We start from the raw sequence: 14,273 nt of genomic DNA on the forward strand, positions 1-14,273 counted from the left end.
GCTTCCGTTCCAATGTTTCAGGTGCAAACATTGCAACTTCCTCACTAGAAATGACCTTGCAAAGCCTTGCTTCGTTTTGTGCCCAAAATCCAAAGCCAAAGCTGTCCTGGTCTCAGTTAGAATTATAATATTTATGGCTACATTACCAATCACTGGAAAGCAGCCTGAGCTATTCAGCCATAAACTAACATGGCCCTTACCCCTGATTCTGTGGGTCTCTGAACAGTACTCTTCCATCCTCATTAAACACACTTTATGACAGTAGCTCCAGACACTAGAGTAACACTTATGTAAGCTACTTTTATTTTTGTGCAGTTAGATGTCTTGCCCTCCTTACAGCTTTTGTTGAGGTTTTTACATTATTTTTTTTCCTCCCTAAATATTTTGTTGTTATTACTTTATGTGATACTTTCTTTTTCATCCATACTTGCTCCAGTGTGAACTGGATTCCAATCAAGTCCTCATCAATTTTCATTTTTTATTTAAAGAGCAGAACACCAAAATTGTTTTTGAATTAAAAATTTATGAGCATTTTTTCAGTTCACACTTAGTCTTTTTTGCTCTTTTACTTTCAGAAATATTCCACTCTGACCAAGTATGTGTTTCCTCTGGGTTTGTGACTTTTAAACTTCATCCAAATGTCTGTAAAGAAAAATGCCAATTCAAAGCCCTGCTCTTTGCATCTGAAATATTGAATAAGTAAAGACATTTCTTTCTTTGCTGTTATTAACTTGATCTTCATGTTTTTTCCAGTTTCATTTACATTAAACAATTTTTCTATTTTCCTAATATTGTTAATGACAGAAGGTGTCTTCTCCTCTTTCAAGCCCAGTGGTGTCTATGAGGGAAAGCAAAATTGTCCAGTGTACAGAATGCTGGACCAAGTATTCTTACACTTGTCTTTTGACCTTGCTCAAATCTTACTGTGTAATATTTAACTTTTGATTCAGTATAGCTGGTGTTTTCCTGCAGTCCTGAGTATGTCATGAAACAGTTGAAGTCTGTCTTCCAGAAGTGCTGTAAGGCCTCTTTGGCAGTTTCTGTGTGCTTTCAAAATACTTGGCTGCAAGTTGTTAAAGGGCATAACATGCCATTGAAACAAGTTGTTGCTTGCTGTACTAGTTAATACCTACAAACTGTGCCAGTGCATCAGGAAAGGAGATCTGACCCTCAAGTTATAACCTTGGCAGTTCTTTCAGTAAGGCTCTGGACTGGATTTGTAAAGGTATTTAAGCATTATCCTAGTTAATATTTAACTAAAATATTTACACTTTGGAGACCAAACTTACTATTTTCATAAAAGACCTAGGGCTCTTAGTTCCATGATATCTGCTGATATAAAATATGCAAAGAAATGCTGAAATATCTTTGAACCATCTGAGCCAGTATTACTTGCACAGAATTATATGCTCTTAGAAAACAGTGTGTGTCTAAATTCAGCTGCCTTGTTAAACTTGGTATCTTTCTCTTTGCTAATTTTTGGCATGTTTCCTTCTTTGTTATTTGTGACTGCTGCCTGCATAGGACCTGCTAACTAACCCCTCCTCCTCTAAGCAAGTGAGTATCATTGTCTGCTTCCTGATCCTCTTGCCATGTGTATGAAGGTGAAGTCCTGGACCATGCCATTATGGGTTACAGCTCATGCTATTCTTTCATATGCCCTTGCACTATGCTTTCTTCATGGGGAAGGTGGTACAAATCATTCTTTTAGGTGTATTATCTCTGTGATAGGAAGTAGTTCTTGTTCTTTCACTTGCTTATATCTCACTGCTGGTGTTGTAGTCCCTTTTTTCTATGATCCTGAGGAACAAAGACCAGGGACAAAGAAGAATGCCAGTGTGAACTCTTCCTTAACCAAAGTAATTCTCTCTTGAGAGAAAAACAAAAGCGGCTCTCAGGGAGCCCTCTCTCCCACTGCTCTGAATTGTTTTCTGTCTGCTTTGGACAGTACTGAAGTCTTCAGATGCACTTACTTGCCACAGACTTTCTGCTAAAGAAAATATTTCTTTGCATAGAACTGGGCACTTTGGCAGAAGGATTTGGGCCATCTGAGGAGAGAAGAGTTCAAATGGACAGATGAAACCCTCAGAAAGTTCAGCAAAAGATTAAAATGGTGTTTAGATAGACGTACTGGATTATGCCTGTGTCTTTAAACTGCCTACATCTCAAGCAAAATTCTTGGCAACAATTTTGGTAAGAGAAATGCTATTAGGAAAGGAATGTTCGGATATGATCATAAGTGTCTCTGGTGGTTTCAGAAGAAAGTAGTTCTCACCGTGAGTGCTTAGGGAACTGTATTTGGAAAGTCTAGTCACAACTTTTGCCACACAGGGGAGGCTAACATGGCAGCATATCAAAGCAAGTCAATATGGTAGACATAGTTCTCTGAAGTATTGATAATTGTCAGAAGATAGGGTGCTGTCATGATATGAGTCTTCAGCTAACAAAAATCAAATTGTATTTGAAGCAAGGGACCAATGTGATCAACACATTCCACATGTACAGTCATTTCAGCACTGAAATTTTAGTGGAGTTTTGAATTTTCAACTAAAATATCAAATCTAAAATACTCTTTGAAGCATATAACATAGAGTTATCCCAGATGAAAAGTCAGTAAAAGATGATGTCATAAAACTCAGTCATCTTGTCTGTCAGGTTGACACCAGCCCAACTGTTCTTGCATTCAGGGCTTGGGCTCTCTCACAAAAGCTAGTCATCACTGCCCCCTTGCTCCTCTTTTTCTGTGTCTGAGAAAATATGGATAGTCCATATGCAATCTGTTTTCCTTAGCTAAGCTTGGAAACTGGCTTTGGTAAAACCTGAGGCTTCTCAGGTTTTCAGACCTGGGCCATGTCTGAATAGTTCAAGTTATTCATCTGTGTTTAACCCTGTGGGTTGGGGAATTGGAAATGGCATGGGAACTATTTTATCAATTCCTGCTGGATGGCTTTAAGGAAAGCTGGCTAAACCCCCACATCACATACATAGCCAAAGGCTGAAACTTTTTTTTCCTAGGAATGGGTGCTGGTTGTCACTATCCAGGTGTCCTTGCCTGCAAATATTAGTGAGGAACAGTGAAGCTTTTAAACCAAGAGCAAAGACCAGCAAGTAGCTTTCTTCCTTTCAACAGTTGCCCATCTCCATATTCCCCTGCCTTCCTCCCCACAAACTGAGAAAACTTAGGAAAACTCTGAAATCTCTACATGGCAGTTTATACTGGGGGCATTCCTCTTGTTGGTATTGTTAGTTATTCTCTCAGAAATAATAAACTTACCAATTCCAATTTTGCCTTTTTTGTAAACACTATTTGATATATTGATTAACATTTCAATTTTCTTTCTGCCAAGCTAGATGCTTTGGGCACATCTAGAAGAATTTACTGGGTGCATGTCTTCAGCTGGTGCATTGTACTTGCTTAAAAATTCCACTTTCTATTAGTGGTGGCTCAGTGCAGCAATTTTGGATGTGGCTGCAAGAGTCCTTTGTATACCTAGGAGCAACACAGATTTGTGGTAACTGACTGTAACAATAACAGAAATGACAGCTAGCAGTATGAACCTATGATTTACACTGAACTCTCAAATGCTTGGGTATCAAAATCTCTTTGGGGACTAGTCATGCTGATGTAAGTAAGCCTTGAGCTGCAGAATCTTGAGTCCTGAGAGTGAATTCTGGGAAGCACCCATTCTGTGTGCTTGCCATGATCTGACACGTTTCCCTGAGTATTTGCTATTGACTACTACAGGAACAGGATGATGGGGTAGATGGACCTTTTGATCTGACTCAACATGCTTGCTGTTATATGCTAAAAAAGAAGTCATTGCTTATTTGATGTGTGCATTCAAAGCTATATTATACTGATAAATCTCAAAATCTCAAGGCTTGAAAATATGGATATCATGAAAAGGCATTTTTTTTTAATGGTTCCTGCAGCAGTTAGCTGGGAAAATAAAAACTGGGTGGTCAGACTGCGTTTGCAAATATTTTACCTCTGTGTGCTATGACAAATGTTCTAGACTGGATTTTTAAGTTTTTTCAGGTAATGAGTATGGAAATGGCAGTATGCAGACAGCTTTGGAAAAGGGTGATTTCTATATGATTAAATGTATTAATTAGTTTTTAAAATACAAGATTGTTTAAATGTAGATTTTTACCACTTAGTAAGATATATTTAGTAAGATAAATGCCATCATGGCATACTGTTTGCATCTCTCATATAATATGAATTGGTCAGGTCCAATGGCAGCCATAAGACATAAAAGAAGGGGTTTTTTTTGCTTGTTCTGCAGCCTTTCAAGAATGCTGTGTAACCCCTGGAGGAGGCATCTGCTGAAGATGCTGTGATACTCGTGTGCTTCATCATAATGTGCCCGATTCTCCTATCATGCCTGTTTTTCACATTGACATAATGCAATTGTTGGTAGAATGAGTCCAATAGGTCAGAATTAGATCCAGTATATGGTATCAAAGATAAGCTTATAGTTATTAATGAATGATTTCTGTTTGTCTAGTAACACAGACAAACATGTTTTTTCCTACCCCCATGCTTTTTTCTGCCTTTGTCTCCTTTTCTTATCATTTGGGTGGATCTTTCTAGGTTGGGATGGGTGTGTTCATTACACTGAGCTAAGTCTATCAGTCTTGAATGAGAAACATAATACTGATTGTTTCCCCTCCCTTTTGAAATACATGCAGAAAGAGATGGGTTCAACAGAAGACCTTTACCTCTCCACAAGAAAGGTGAAAGAGCTGTCTGTGATTGATGGCCGGAGGGCCCAGAACTGTGTCATCCTCCTTTCCAAGTAAGTGTGCTAAGCCTTAGTTCACAGGGTGTGCAGAGGCGAGGGAATAAAATTAAACAAATGTATATGTTTATTTTCCCAGCTAGACCTGGTGTTTAATACCTGCAGAGCCTCAGCTAAACCTCTCTTATTGTGTCATAAAAAGCACGTTTCTCATAACATGTTATTTCAATCAATAAAAATATCCACACAGATTTTGTGTGTCAAACAGGTGGGCATCAGCTTCTATCTGAAGACTCATCATCAGGAAGTGATCACTACTCATTGGTAGATGAAAGCAGCTCATTGTCAGTGTTTGCATTTCACTCTAAGTAATGTGTTCCCCATGTTCTGTGTCTGTCATTTGTCTCTGTTCTGTGTGCTTCTTTCTAAATATTGTTCTGCCCATGTCCCTAGTATACAGCAGAGCTGAGTGTGATGTTCATTTTTGACTCATGGTGAGAACAGTGGTAAACATAGGCATGCATATTCAAGACCCTGAGATGAGTTCAGCTGTTTAGAGCATGGTATTAATTACATCAAGGTTGTGGTTTAAATCCCTGTATGGGGCACTTAGTAAAGAGTTTGGCTCAGTGATCCTTGTTAGTCCCTTCCAGATCAGAACATTCTGTGAAGAACTTAAGTCTTCTATTTGTAAATTAGGTTTTTGAAGGCAAGAGTTGCCTTTGTGTATTTTTACAGTGGCTAATGCATTCAAAAGCAGTGACATCAGGGCCCTCTATATTTTTTCATGTCTTTCTACCAGCATGAGTTCTGGGTTTGAGGTCTGTCCTTTTCAAATTTGTACAGACACTGATCAAACTGTGAAAGCTGCCTTTCATAACAGAGGAGGGACAGCAAGACTGGAGACAAAACCTGGTTAAGCTATGGCAGTACTGAGCAGCAAAACTGTTTCATTGGGCAGTGGAAAATACATGTTCATACGGATGTGATGCTTGTATGCTCTAGCAAGCTAACAGTTAAAACAAGGTTGCAGCCAGACCACCAGGACTGGAGCAAGTTCTTTCCCTTGCTTAGTGAAACCTGTGGAAGCTTTCATTATGCTACTTATGTGGCATTAGCCTGCATATCAGCAGGACCCCACCACCCAAACCTTCAGTGAGGAAAGGCTTACATTTCTCTCTCTGCAGTAGTTGCTGCCAACACATATTTGCTGGTGTTGGCAGCTGATTGTGACTGGGGCAGAAGGATGGGGAGGCATAAGGGCAACAGGATTTTCATGCTGTTTGATGGACCTACTGAATTGTGTCTGGGGTTCAGATTACCTGTAAGCAGGTGGAAAATTTCCTAGAAGTGGTAACATCATGTGCTCAGTTCAGTTGGCTGGGCTGAAGAGGATCCAGAAAGGTGGTCCATGACTTGGTATGTCACTAGATACTTGTTTCTAAAAATCTTCTGTCTCCAAAACAAAAGCAACGTGGACAGTAGCAATGCATGTTTTTCAACATTCACCTCCTCTGCCATGCAAGTCTGGACAATCTTAGCTGAGAAGAATCCTCTCTATATAGTGTCTTGGTTTGGAAGACAAGTGTCTGGTAGGGAGGGCAGGAGCTTCCCTTGGAATGAAAATGTAGACCCCCTCCCTCTGAATTACTATAATTTTGAAATCAAGGGGATCTCAGGCAGAGATCTGGGGATAGGAATAACAGTTCTTTACTACTATGTACAAGGCAAACAAACAACAATAACTACAGCATTAACAACAGAACCAGAGACCCTGTGACAACCTCCTCGGCTGAGACGGGAAGGGATGGAGGAGGGGTTTTGCTTCACAAACCCCCCTGGGGCAGTCAGTCCTGGTGTTCCTGCAGGACTCTGTGGAACACTTAGCTGGAACGGCAGGAACAAGCAGAGATCCCAGGCCGGTAGATGACGTGTATCAGCGGCTCCGCAGTGGTGGCTGGCACTGGCATGTCCTGGCAGGACAAGGGCGCGCGAGGCCCACAAACGAAGAAGGAAGAAGGAGAAGAAGAAGCAACAGCTCTGTCTGGGTTATGGCAAATTCCCTTCTCCTAGCTGCAACAACTCCAAGAGTGTGTCCTGCTCTCCAACCTAAGAAACCAGCCAACCCCCAGCTCCCCCTTCCCCCTTCCCCCTTGGGCCCAGCCAAAACTCTCTGTGTTTCTTAAGCGCCAAACAAGTACCAGCAATCAGGTTTCCCTGAAACTAATGGGCAAAAATTCTATAGGTGAGACGGAACAAAAGGAAGGACACCCAACCCTCAACATACAGAAAAAGAGAAGGGATGGTTTCTGTGTTTTGCCTTTTTGCTGCCTCCAGCAGCAACATCATTGAAGCATGAACCTTGCACTTTAAGATACATGGCATGTGTCCACTCCAGGTGTGCCATGAAGTTAGCACACCTTGAACTGTGAGTCTGGACTCAAACTAGAGGTGAAAAGTTGTGTTTTGTGACTGTCAGCTTCTTCACTAGGAAATATCCAGCTCTTACTGAAAAGATCGGACAAGGAGACCAGCTGCTTTTTAATGCCTTTTATTGAGGTCAGCTCTAGGTGAGGGGGCTCAAGGGGCTGCACACACCACCACTGCTCCCGATGGTCAACACAGAGGAGGAGATGATCAACTCTGCCACATGGCAGAGCTAGGGCTTCTGTCCTCACGAGAGTCCCTGGGAAAACACCGGCTCATCGAAAACCTGGGGTAGTCATGCGTAGCAAGTGTTGTGTAGTTATGCAGACGAGGTCCAGAACATCAGTAAGTTGCTCAATGTTCTCCCTTACTCCTCAATGGAGTTTGGAGTCAAGTTTATGCCATGGCTCGCTGATTCTAGGGTTTTAGATGTTATTTTCACTTCCCCTGGGTGCTAACCCCCATGGGAGTTCAGCTCATCTACATACTGGGTGATGTCATCGGTTGCAGCAGAGACAATATACAAGGCAAGGTGGCCATTAACAAGGCTGTCACAACAAATTGGTATTTACCAAACATGACACAACATGAGGTATTCTAACAAAGAAGGCACCTTATGGTGACAACATTCAAACTGTAAACATCTTTGTATATCGATCAGTAGGTCACATTTTACTCTTTACATTACTGTTAGCAGGTCTTACATGGAGGATAGAGATTTGGAGACTGAGGTGTCCCTGTGGAGCCTGCAAGTTTGCATTGTGCTCTGTTAATTTTGCTGATGTGGTATTGAAACACCACCTGCCAGGGCTATCCCACTGGCTTAGACAATTTAATGTTCGTAACAGAGGGTGTTACACCCAGAATATCATTGGAATCAGAATATCAGAATATTGTACAGGTTGGCCCAGGATTGGTATTCCTCCCCAGACTTCCCTTTTAAATGCAACCAGAAAAGCTAAAAACCTTTGGGAGCTAAAATAGCATCTTTACATTCTTGCCTCTTTTTTTGCAGTTTGTCGTTATATGGTTCTAATATTAAAGACAGGAGTTGGGAGGAATGTCTACAGACTGAAAGTTGAAAGGGCTTTATAACCCCTTTGCAGGTTTTTTCATTACCCCACATCTTCCTCCTTGAGGTTAGACCCTGAAGGAGATACACTTCCAGCCAAATTTTCCCTGCTTGTTGCCATGCACTTGCTGCTCCTGCAGCACACCTCACACACGTGCATGGGGGTGTGCACACATATGCAATGAGAAGGGATTTAAAACTTGTGACAAACAAAAGGAGTTTGTGCAACCCGGAGCTGCAGCCCTAGATTTCAGGTTGCCACAGTATCTGCCAGCAGCTGTTCCCAATTGACTCTTACTGTGCATGTATCCCTATAGTTTATTCCTCCTTTACACTCAACCGTCATGTCTTTTAAAGTAAAATAGCTGCATGGGTTGGGTTTTCTTTCCCTCTCCTACTCAAATGTTTTTGTTTTACTAACACTGTGTTTGAAGGGGTCAGGTAGACCTCATATTTCATATGGTCCAACAAGTCAAAACCTACCAAGAATGAGAAGTAGATGTCTCTTGCTTTCTTTTGCAGAGAGTCTGCCACATAGTAGGCTGAAAGGAGATGAAAATTGAATTGCTAGTTGTTTTTTGCTGACATCTAACAAATTCATAAACCTTTCTCCCCAATCTCATCTCTATTTCCATAAAAAGATATTTCTTTCAACTACTCAATAGTAGCATCTTTCTGTTTTCCTGTAGAGAAAGGATTAAATTGTTTAATAGAGTCTGATTGATCTAAAACAAAGCTCTGTTCCGTAGACCATCTTCAAAGGCTTAAAAAAGCATGAGATGAGTTTATCTCACATTACCTCCAGTAGACTATAGTTCAACCAGGAACCATCTGTTTGTAGTGAGTTCATGCACCCACTAGCTTCAAATTTAGCTTTCTTAATGGTGTTTCAAACATACAATTACTTTTGTCACACTGGAAATCTGCTATCTCATATGAATTTCCTGATATCTTCAGTTTTGACCAGGCTGGAGTTTTATTGTCAGACTTGTGTGGTCTGGAAGAGTCACCCCAGATCCCCATGTTTCCTGCTTTCACCTGGCAGCTGGAAATTTCTCTGACCTCTCTCAGCACTGTGGCTTCTCCCTGCCTCTGTTAGTTAAGTAATGGACAATATTTTTGCTGCTGTTTTTGTAGCGCCATTTCTTTAAATGTTCTTGCAGAACATCCCAAGATATGTATTGTTTACTGTCTTGCTCTGTGAAATGCTCTGGAGAGATTCAATACTTTGAGACATCTTGCTTGGAAGAGGGCTGAATGTATACTTATGGAACTTCTTTGTGCACATTGTTTTGAATGAATTCCAGAAAAATAATTATGTCAGTGTTCCTCTGAATAATGTAATGTGTTTGTTATTTCTGTGGCTCAGTGAGTTAGCAGTAACCTTCTCAAGAGGCTGGAAACAGTAGGAGTGCTAGCAAAATGTCTTAAAACCAATAGTAGCAGAAGGCAGAATCTGACTATACAATTATAGTTTTAAATGTGAATGTGACAGTAGACAGGTACTAGGGGACAGGTTTACCAAATGTTTGTGGCTTTGTTACTTAAACATCAGTAACAGAGAAGAAAAAAAGGCTTGGGCAGAATTTCCAATGAGAATATGAAAGAGGTAAAGTATTCCTTTTCACATCACTGTACCTCCTCAGTGCTTTTAAACTCTTTCAGTTGGGACATTAAGGGGACAAGCTATTCAGCCAATGTCAGTCTCTGTGTACCAGCTTTGCCCTGCCCCAGTCCCTGTGTGCCTTTCTGACATGTGACAGTTCAGTGCTTCCACCCTTGTTTTAAGGTAAACTTGAAGCAGTCTCATAGTCTGGGGTACAGATACAGAAACAGCTGATTGGACTCAGCATTCCTGTTCCTCAGTGTGCTGTATTGAAAAACACTGGGCAATAACCAGTGCCTGCTGGGTTCCTGGAGAGATTTTTTTGGGTTTAAATAAAGGTCCATAATAAATGGCTTTACCTGCTATGCTGAGTATGATACTCCAAGGCAAACTGAACAAGTTAGTACAATCCTGTCTGAGATCACAACTAGGAACCCAAAGGTAGGGCTGTGATAAAAGATGAACCACTGCCTCATCAATATCTCATAGTAATTTTGGGATTCCCATAATTGGTCTTGCTTTGCTCCTCTTGGATCAGAAAAATAGTCATCCCCAGATCCTTCTTGGAAGGTAATTGAGAGTATTTGAATGCAAAGTTGCTTGGTTACTCATGAACTTTTGCTGAAGAAGAAACCAGGAAAGAAAAGCCTGTTTCTTTCTGTACTTGCCAGAATACTTTCACAGTGACATTCTGAAAGGGCACTGGTGGAACTTTTTTTCCCAACATGTGGATATAATAGAGTAAGATGTACCTGGTAAAATGTCCCAGCTGTTGTCACACAAAGGTTAAAGCACTGTTATCTTCACAACTGAGATGCTTGGGCAACTGAGGAAAGAGGATGTAGAAAGAGTGGCTGCATCTTTCTGTCTTCTGGCTGAATGTAAAGTTAGACCAGCCTGGCTCCTGAATGCTGCTTCTGAGAGGAGGCCTTTATGGGGTAGTGACAATCAGTATTCCTAAAGCATAGATATTGAAAAGCCTGCAGCTTGGAAGTTGTACAGAGCCTTAGGAGAATTCAGGAGCTAGAGAACACTTCTGTCTCAGTCACAAAATTCAGGAATGAATTAAACAGTAGCCTGTGTGAAATGACTTGTGGAGATGGAGAATTCTGCAGTCAATAAAAGCTTAGACTTGGGTGAGCTGTACAAATTTGCCTTAGGACATAGCTAAGTATCAATCAGTGCCTGTCACTCTGACAGCTACTACTACTGACATCTGTTGGGAGCACTGTAGTTCAGTAGCAATGTGGTGGTTTTAAAGCACTAGTTAAGAATTACTAGAAAACTTACTCATTTCTTGCTGTGAGGTATGGATTAGGAGAAGGGCAAAACAGGCTCAAAACTTAAAAGGAATAAAGAAAATTTATTAACAGAACTACAAGAATAAGAAACCAGAATAAAACCTCCAGAAACCCTTCCTCCCCACCACCCAACCTTTCCCTTTCCCTTGTCCAACTCACAACGTAGAGACAAAACCTGGTGGTTAAAGTAGTCCCAACTTTACAATAGTCTTTTAATCAGTCTTTGGAGAGAAAGGAGTACTCTCTTGTAATTCCATGGAGAGTTCTCCACAAGAAAACAGTTTTTTCATGGCTTTTCGTTCCCGTGATAGCAGCCGCCTGGAAGAAAACTCTCTGCCATCATGCCCTCCTCCCATTTCACACCACCCTGAGGTGTGTTCATGGGCTGTGAACTCAAGGGGTATTATTTTAAGGATGAGTTATTCAAAGGCAAAGGTTCTCTTCAGCTGTCTCTTTGATCATCTATGGGAACAGAGGTTTTCTCTTTTTTCTCCCTGGGGGCTAAGGGTCTTCATCAACTCTCACTTCTCTCTCTCTGTTCCAGCATTTCATGGGATCACAACTACTCTACCATCTACTCAGCTTCATCAATGGATACCTTTGCTCAGATCTACACTTTGAAATACTTCATTCCCTCCCCCCCAAATACTCTTTCATGAATTAAAGGAGTTTTTCAGAACATTATTGTCCATCTCTATGGCTTTACCAAAACAGTATTTCATCTTATTAAAGCATCTCCTCATTCTCCTTCCATCTGAGGCTAGACTCCTTCTATTACTGGCTTTGATGGTTTATATTGCCTCTTTACATGTTGATTACTCTCGCTTTCTTCTCTCTGGAAAGGAATTAAATCTGCAGGTTTTATCTGGGTAGTAAAAGGGTTAAAATCTGGCTCAAGCCAAGGCAGATATTTATGGTGTCGGATTTCAGTTCAGCGGTGCAGGAAGGCAGTGGATGGTTTTCAGCTGCTTTTCGGCTTGAAGCCGTCTGTGCAGGCCATGGGGCGGGCATATCGGCAAGATGTCAGCAGCCATGGTCCAGCCCAGCCTAGGGTCAGGTACCCCTGGGAAAGGCTTCAACCACCTTGCTGGAATAGGACCTGCAAGGCTTCCCGGGAGGGCTGCAGCAGAGCCTGGCCCTGGCCTGGAGCCGGGGAAATCCTGCAGGCTCCATCCTCTGCCCAGGAGTTGTGGGAGGCTGAGCCCAGCCCCCGCTGGGCCACACGGGCCTGGGCAGGGGGAGGGAGGAATGGGGGCTAGCCAGAGTTCTGTTACCTTGCAAAGCCGGAAACAAAGAGAGCCTGAAGCTCCTGGGCTTGGGGTTAAAAGGTGGTATTCACAAGGTTGATCTCACTTTTCAATGGTCAACAATACTGTTAGTTCTCAGAACTGGCCAGCTATTGGCCAGGTCTCAGACAGAGAAGAAACTCCCAGCAGCCTCTCTCAGAGCCCTCACATCCATGGGTGTTATCCGACTCTTTTTTCCTAAATGCCAACCTACCACAAGGAGGTATAAAACATCCTTGATATATGATAATCAGTCCTCTTCTCCAAGGTAAAAGAAACAGTGTGTCTGTGTTCCCTGTGGTATAGGAGCTTAACATATCTGCAACAACATTCAATTTCTCTGTTACTGGGAAAGTATCTTCCTTCTCAAAAGCTAAGAAAAATCCAAGGAACAAGCCCATGAAATAACTCACTTTTTCCTTGGAGGGGGAGATGGTTAATGAGTGACAAGCATTTTGCTTTGATTCATGGGAGGGAGAAATGGAGGGGGGAGGTTACTGTGAGTTAAATCAATGGGTACATTTAAGGAGGAAAAAATGAGTGAGCGCTGGATGTCTGTAAGGGAAGTTGATGTAAAACTTCAGCGTCTCCCAGGCATGTTCCGAGTCAGGCTGTTGACATTCTCCGAGCGGATGAAACAATAAACTGCTTGATGTCTGCAAGTGAAGCTGGTGTTAAATCACTGGAGGTGTCCTGGGGAGATTAGTGATGTATTACTGTGCAGAGTCAATAGAAAATATTTATGATGCCAGAGGGGATAGAGAGAGGCATGCTAAGTAGCATATCAGAAGTTATTTGGTAGTTTTTGAGCTTTAACATTGCTTGAAGATTACTCAAGCAGATGGACTTCCATATACTGCCTCCAGATGTACAAGTGAAGGAAGAAGGAGGGAGTATTCTTGGTAAAGATCTTTTTCCTTCCTCATCTGACCAGTGTCAGGCTCCTGTTGAACAAAAACAGGCAGTATCTGTGCTGTAAATTAATGTGCTGCAGCTGAGGAAAGGGGCACTGTATTTTCTTCTGGTCACATTTACTTCCTGTGTTGTGATCCTAGGATACGTGATTTCAAGAAGTGTAAATCAGAGGGAGTACAGCCTGAATTGTATGCTGTTCCAAATTGAGTTATCTCCAGCAGCTAGAGGAAGAATGCCTGGATCTGAAAAGCTTGTGAGAAAGTCATTGCAGATTTCCAGTAGATACCAAAATGTCATTTCTGTAGTGTAAATTTTTGGGCTATAGTTCCACTTTAATTTTGCTGTCTCTCTCATATGAGTTTTAGGCTCTGAGGGATACTTCTTTTCAGTTTTAAATTGAAAGATTTAACACATGTGCTTTAGGTTCTTTAATCAGTTCACCCATTTCTGTTTAAAAGCAGCACATCTGTTTCACATTACTGCTGGCCATCTTTAAGATCTGCTGCATGGCTGGGCATGAGTTTTGAAAATAGACGAAGAATCTCTTGATTAACAATTCTTTGGCCAGTTATTCAGGCAGTTTTTAAGTGGGAAGATCTGTGTTTTGTTTTGTGTTGTTGCTTTTGAAAGGCATCCTGTCCCAGAAGAACAAGCCCATTTTGGAAGAGTTAGATTATTTTGCTGTAAATCCTTCCATACTAGTAATTAGATTGGTAATAATCTAGGATGCACACCTGCAGGCACCATGACCCTGTTGCAGTCTGTAAGTGACCAAGTTAAATTCTTTCTTGGCAGGGGACTGGCATCCTTTCTGCTTTCCTCCACTGTGGGCTAAACTATTCAAACCAGATGTTTTTCTGCTGATGGCTGGCAGGGCACAGAATCATCCAAGAAATCAAAGTGTTTGTATAACTCTCTGTC

General features: G+C 41.6%; 1 protein-coding gene across 1 annotated transcript in view; it reads left to right on the forward strand.

Annotated features, from left to right (window-relative positions):
- Positions 1-14,273, forward strand: part of DAAM2 (dishevelled associated activator of morphogenesis 2) — a 220,246-nt gene that overhangs the window by 168,094 nt on the left and 37,879 nt on the right. Inside the window, exon 16 of the mRNA XM_058835340.1 lies at positions 4,696-4,802. Coding sequence (XP_058691323.1) covers positions 4,696-4,802 — 107 coding nt within the window. The remainder of the gene's footprint in view (positions 1-4,695; positions 4,803-14,273) is intronic.

This window comes from Poecile atricapillus, chromosome 3 (genome assembly GCF_030490865.1).
Source record: "Poecile atricapillus isolate bPoeAtr1 chromosome 3, bPoeAtr1.hap1, whole genome shotgun sequence".
NCBI classification, from domain to species: domain Eukaryota; kingdom Metazoa; phylum Chordata; class Aves; order Passeriformes; family Paridae; genus Poecile; species Poecile atricapillus.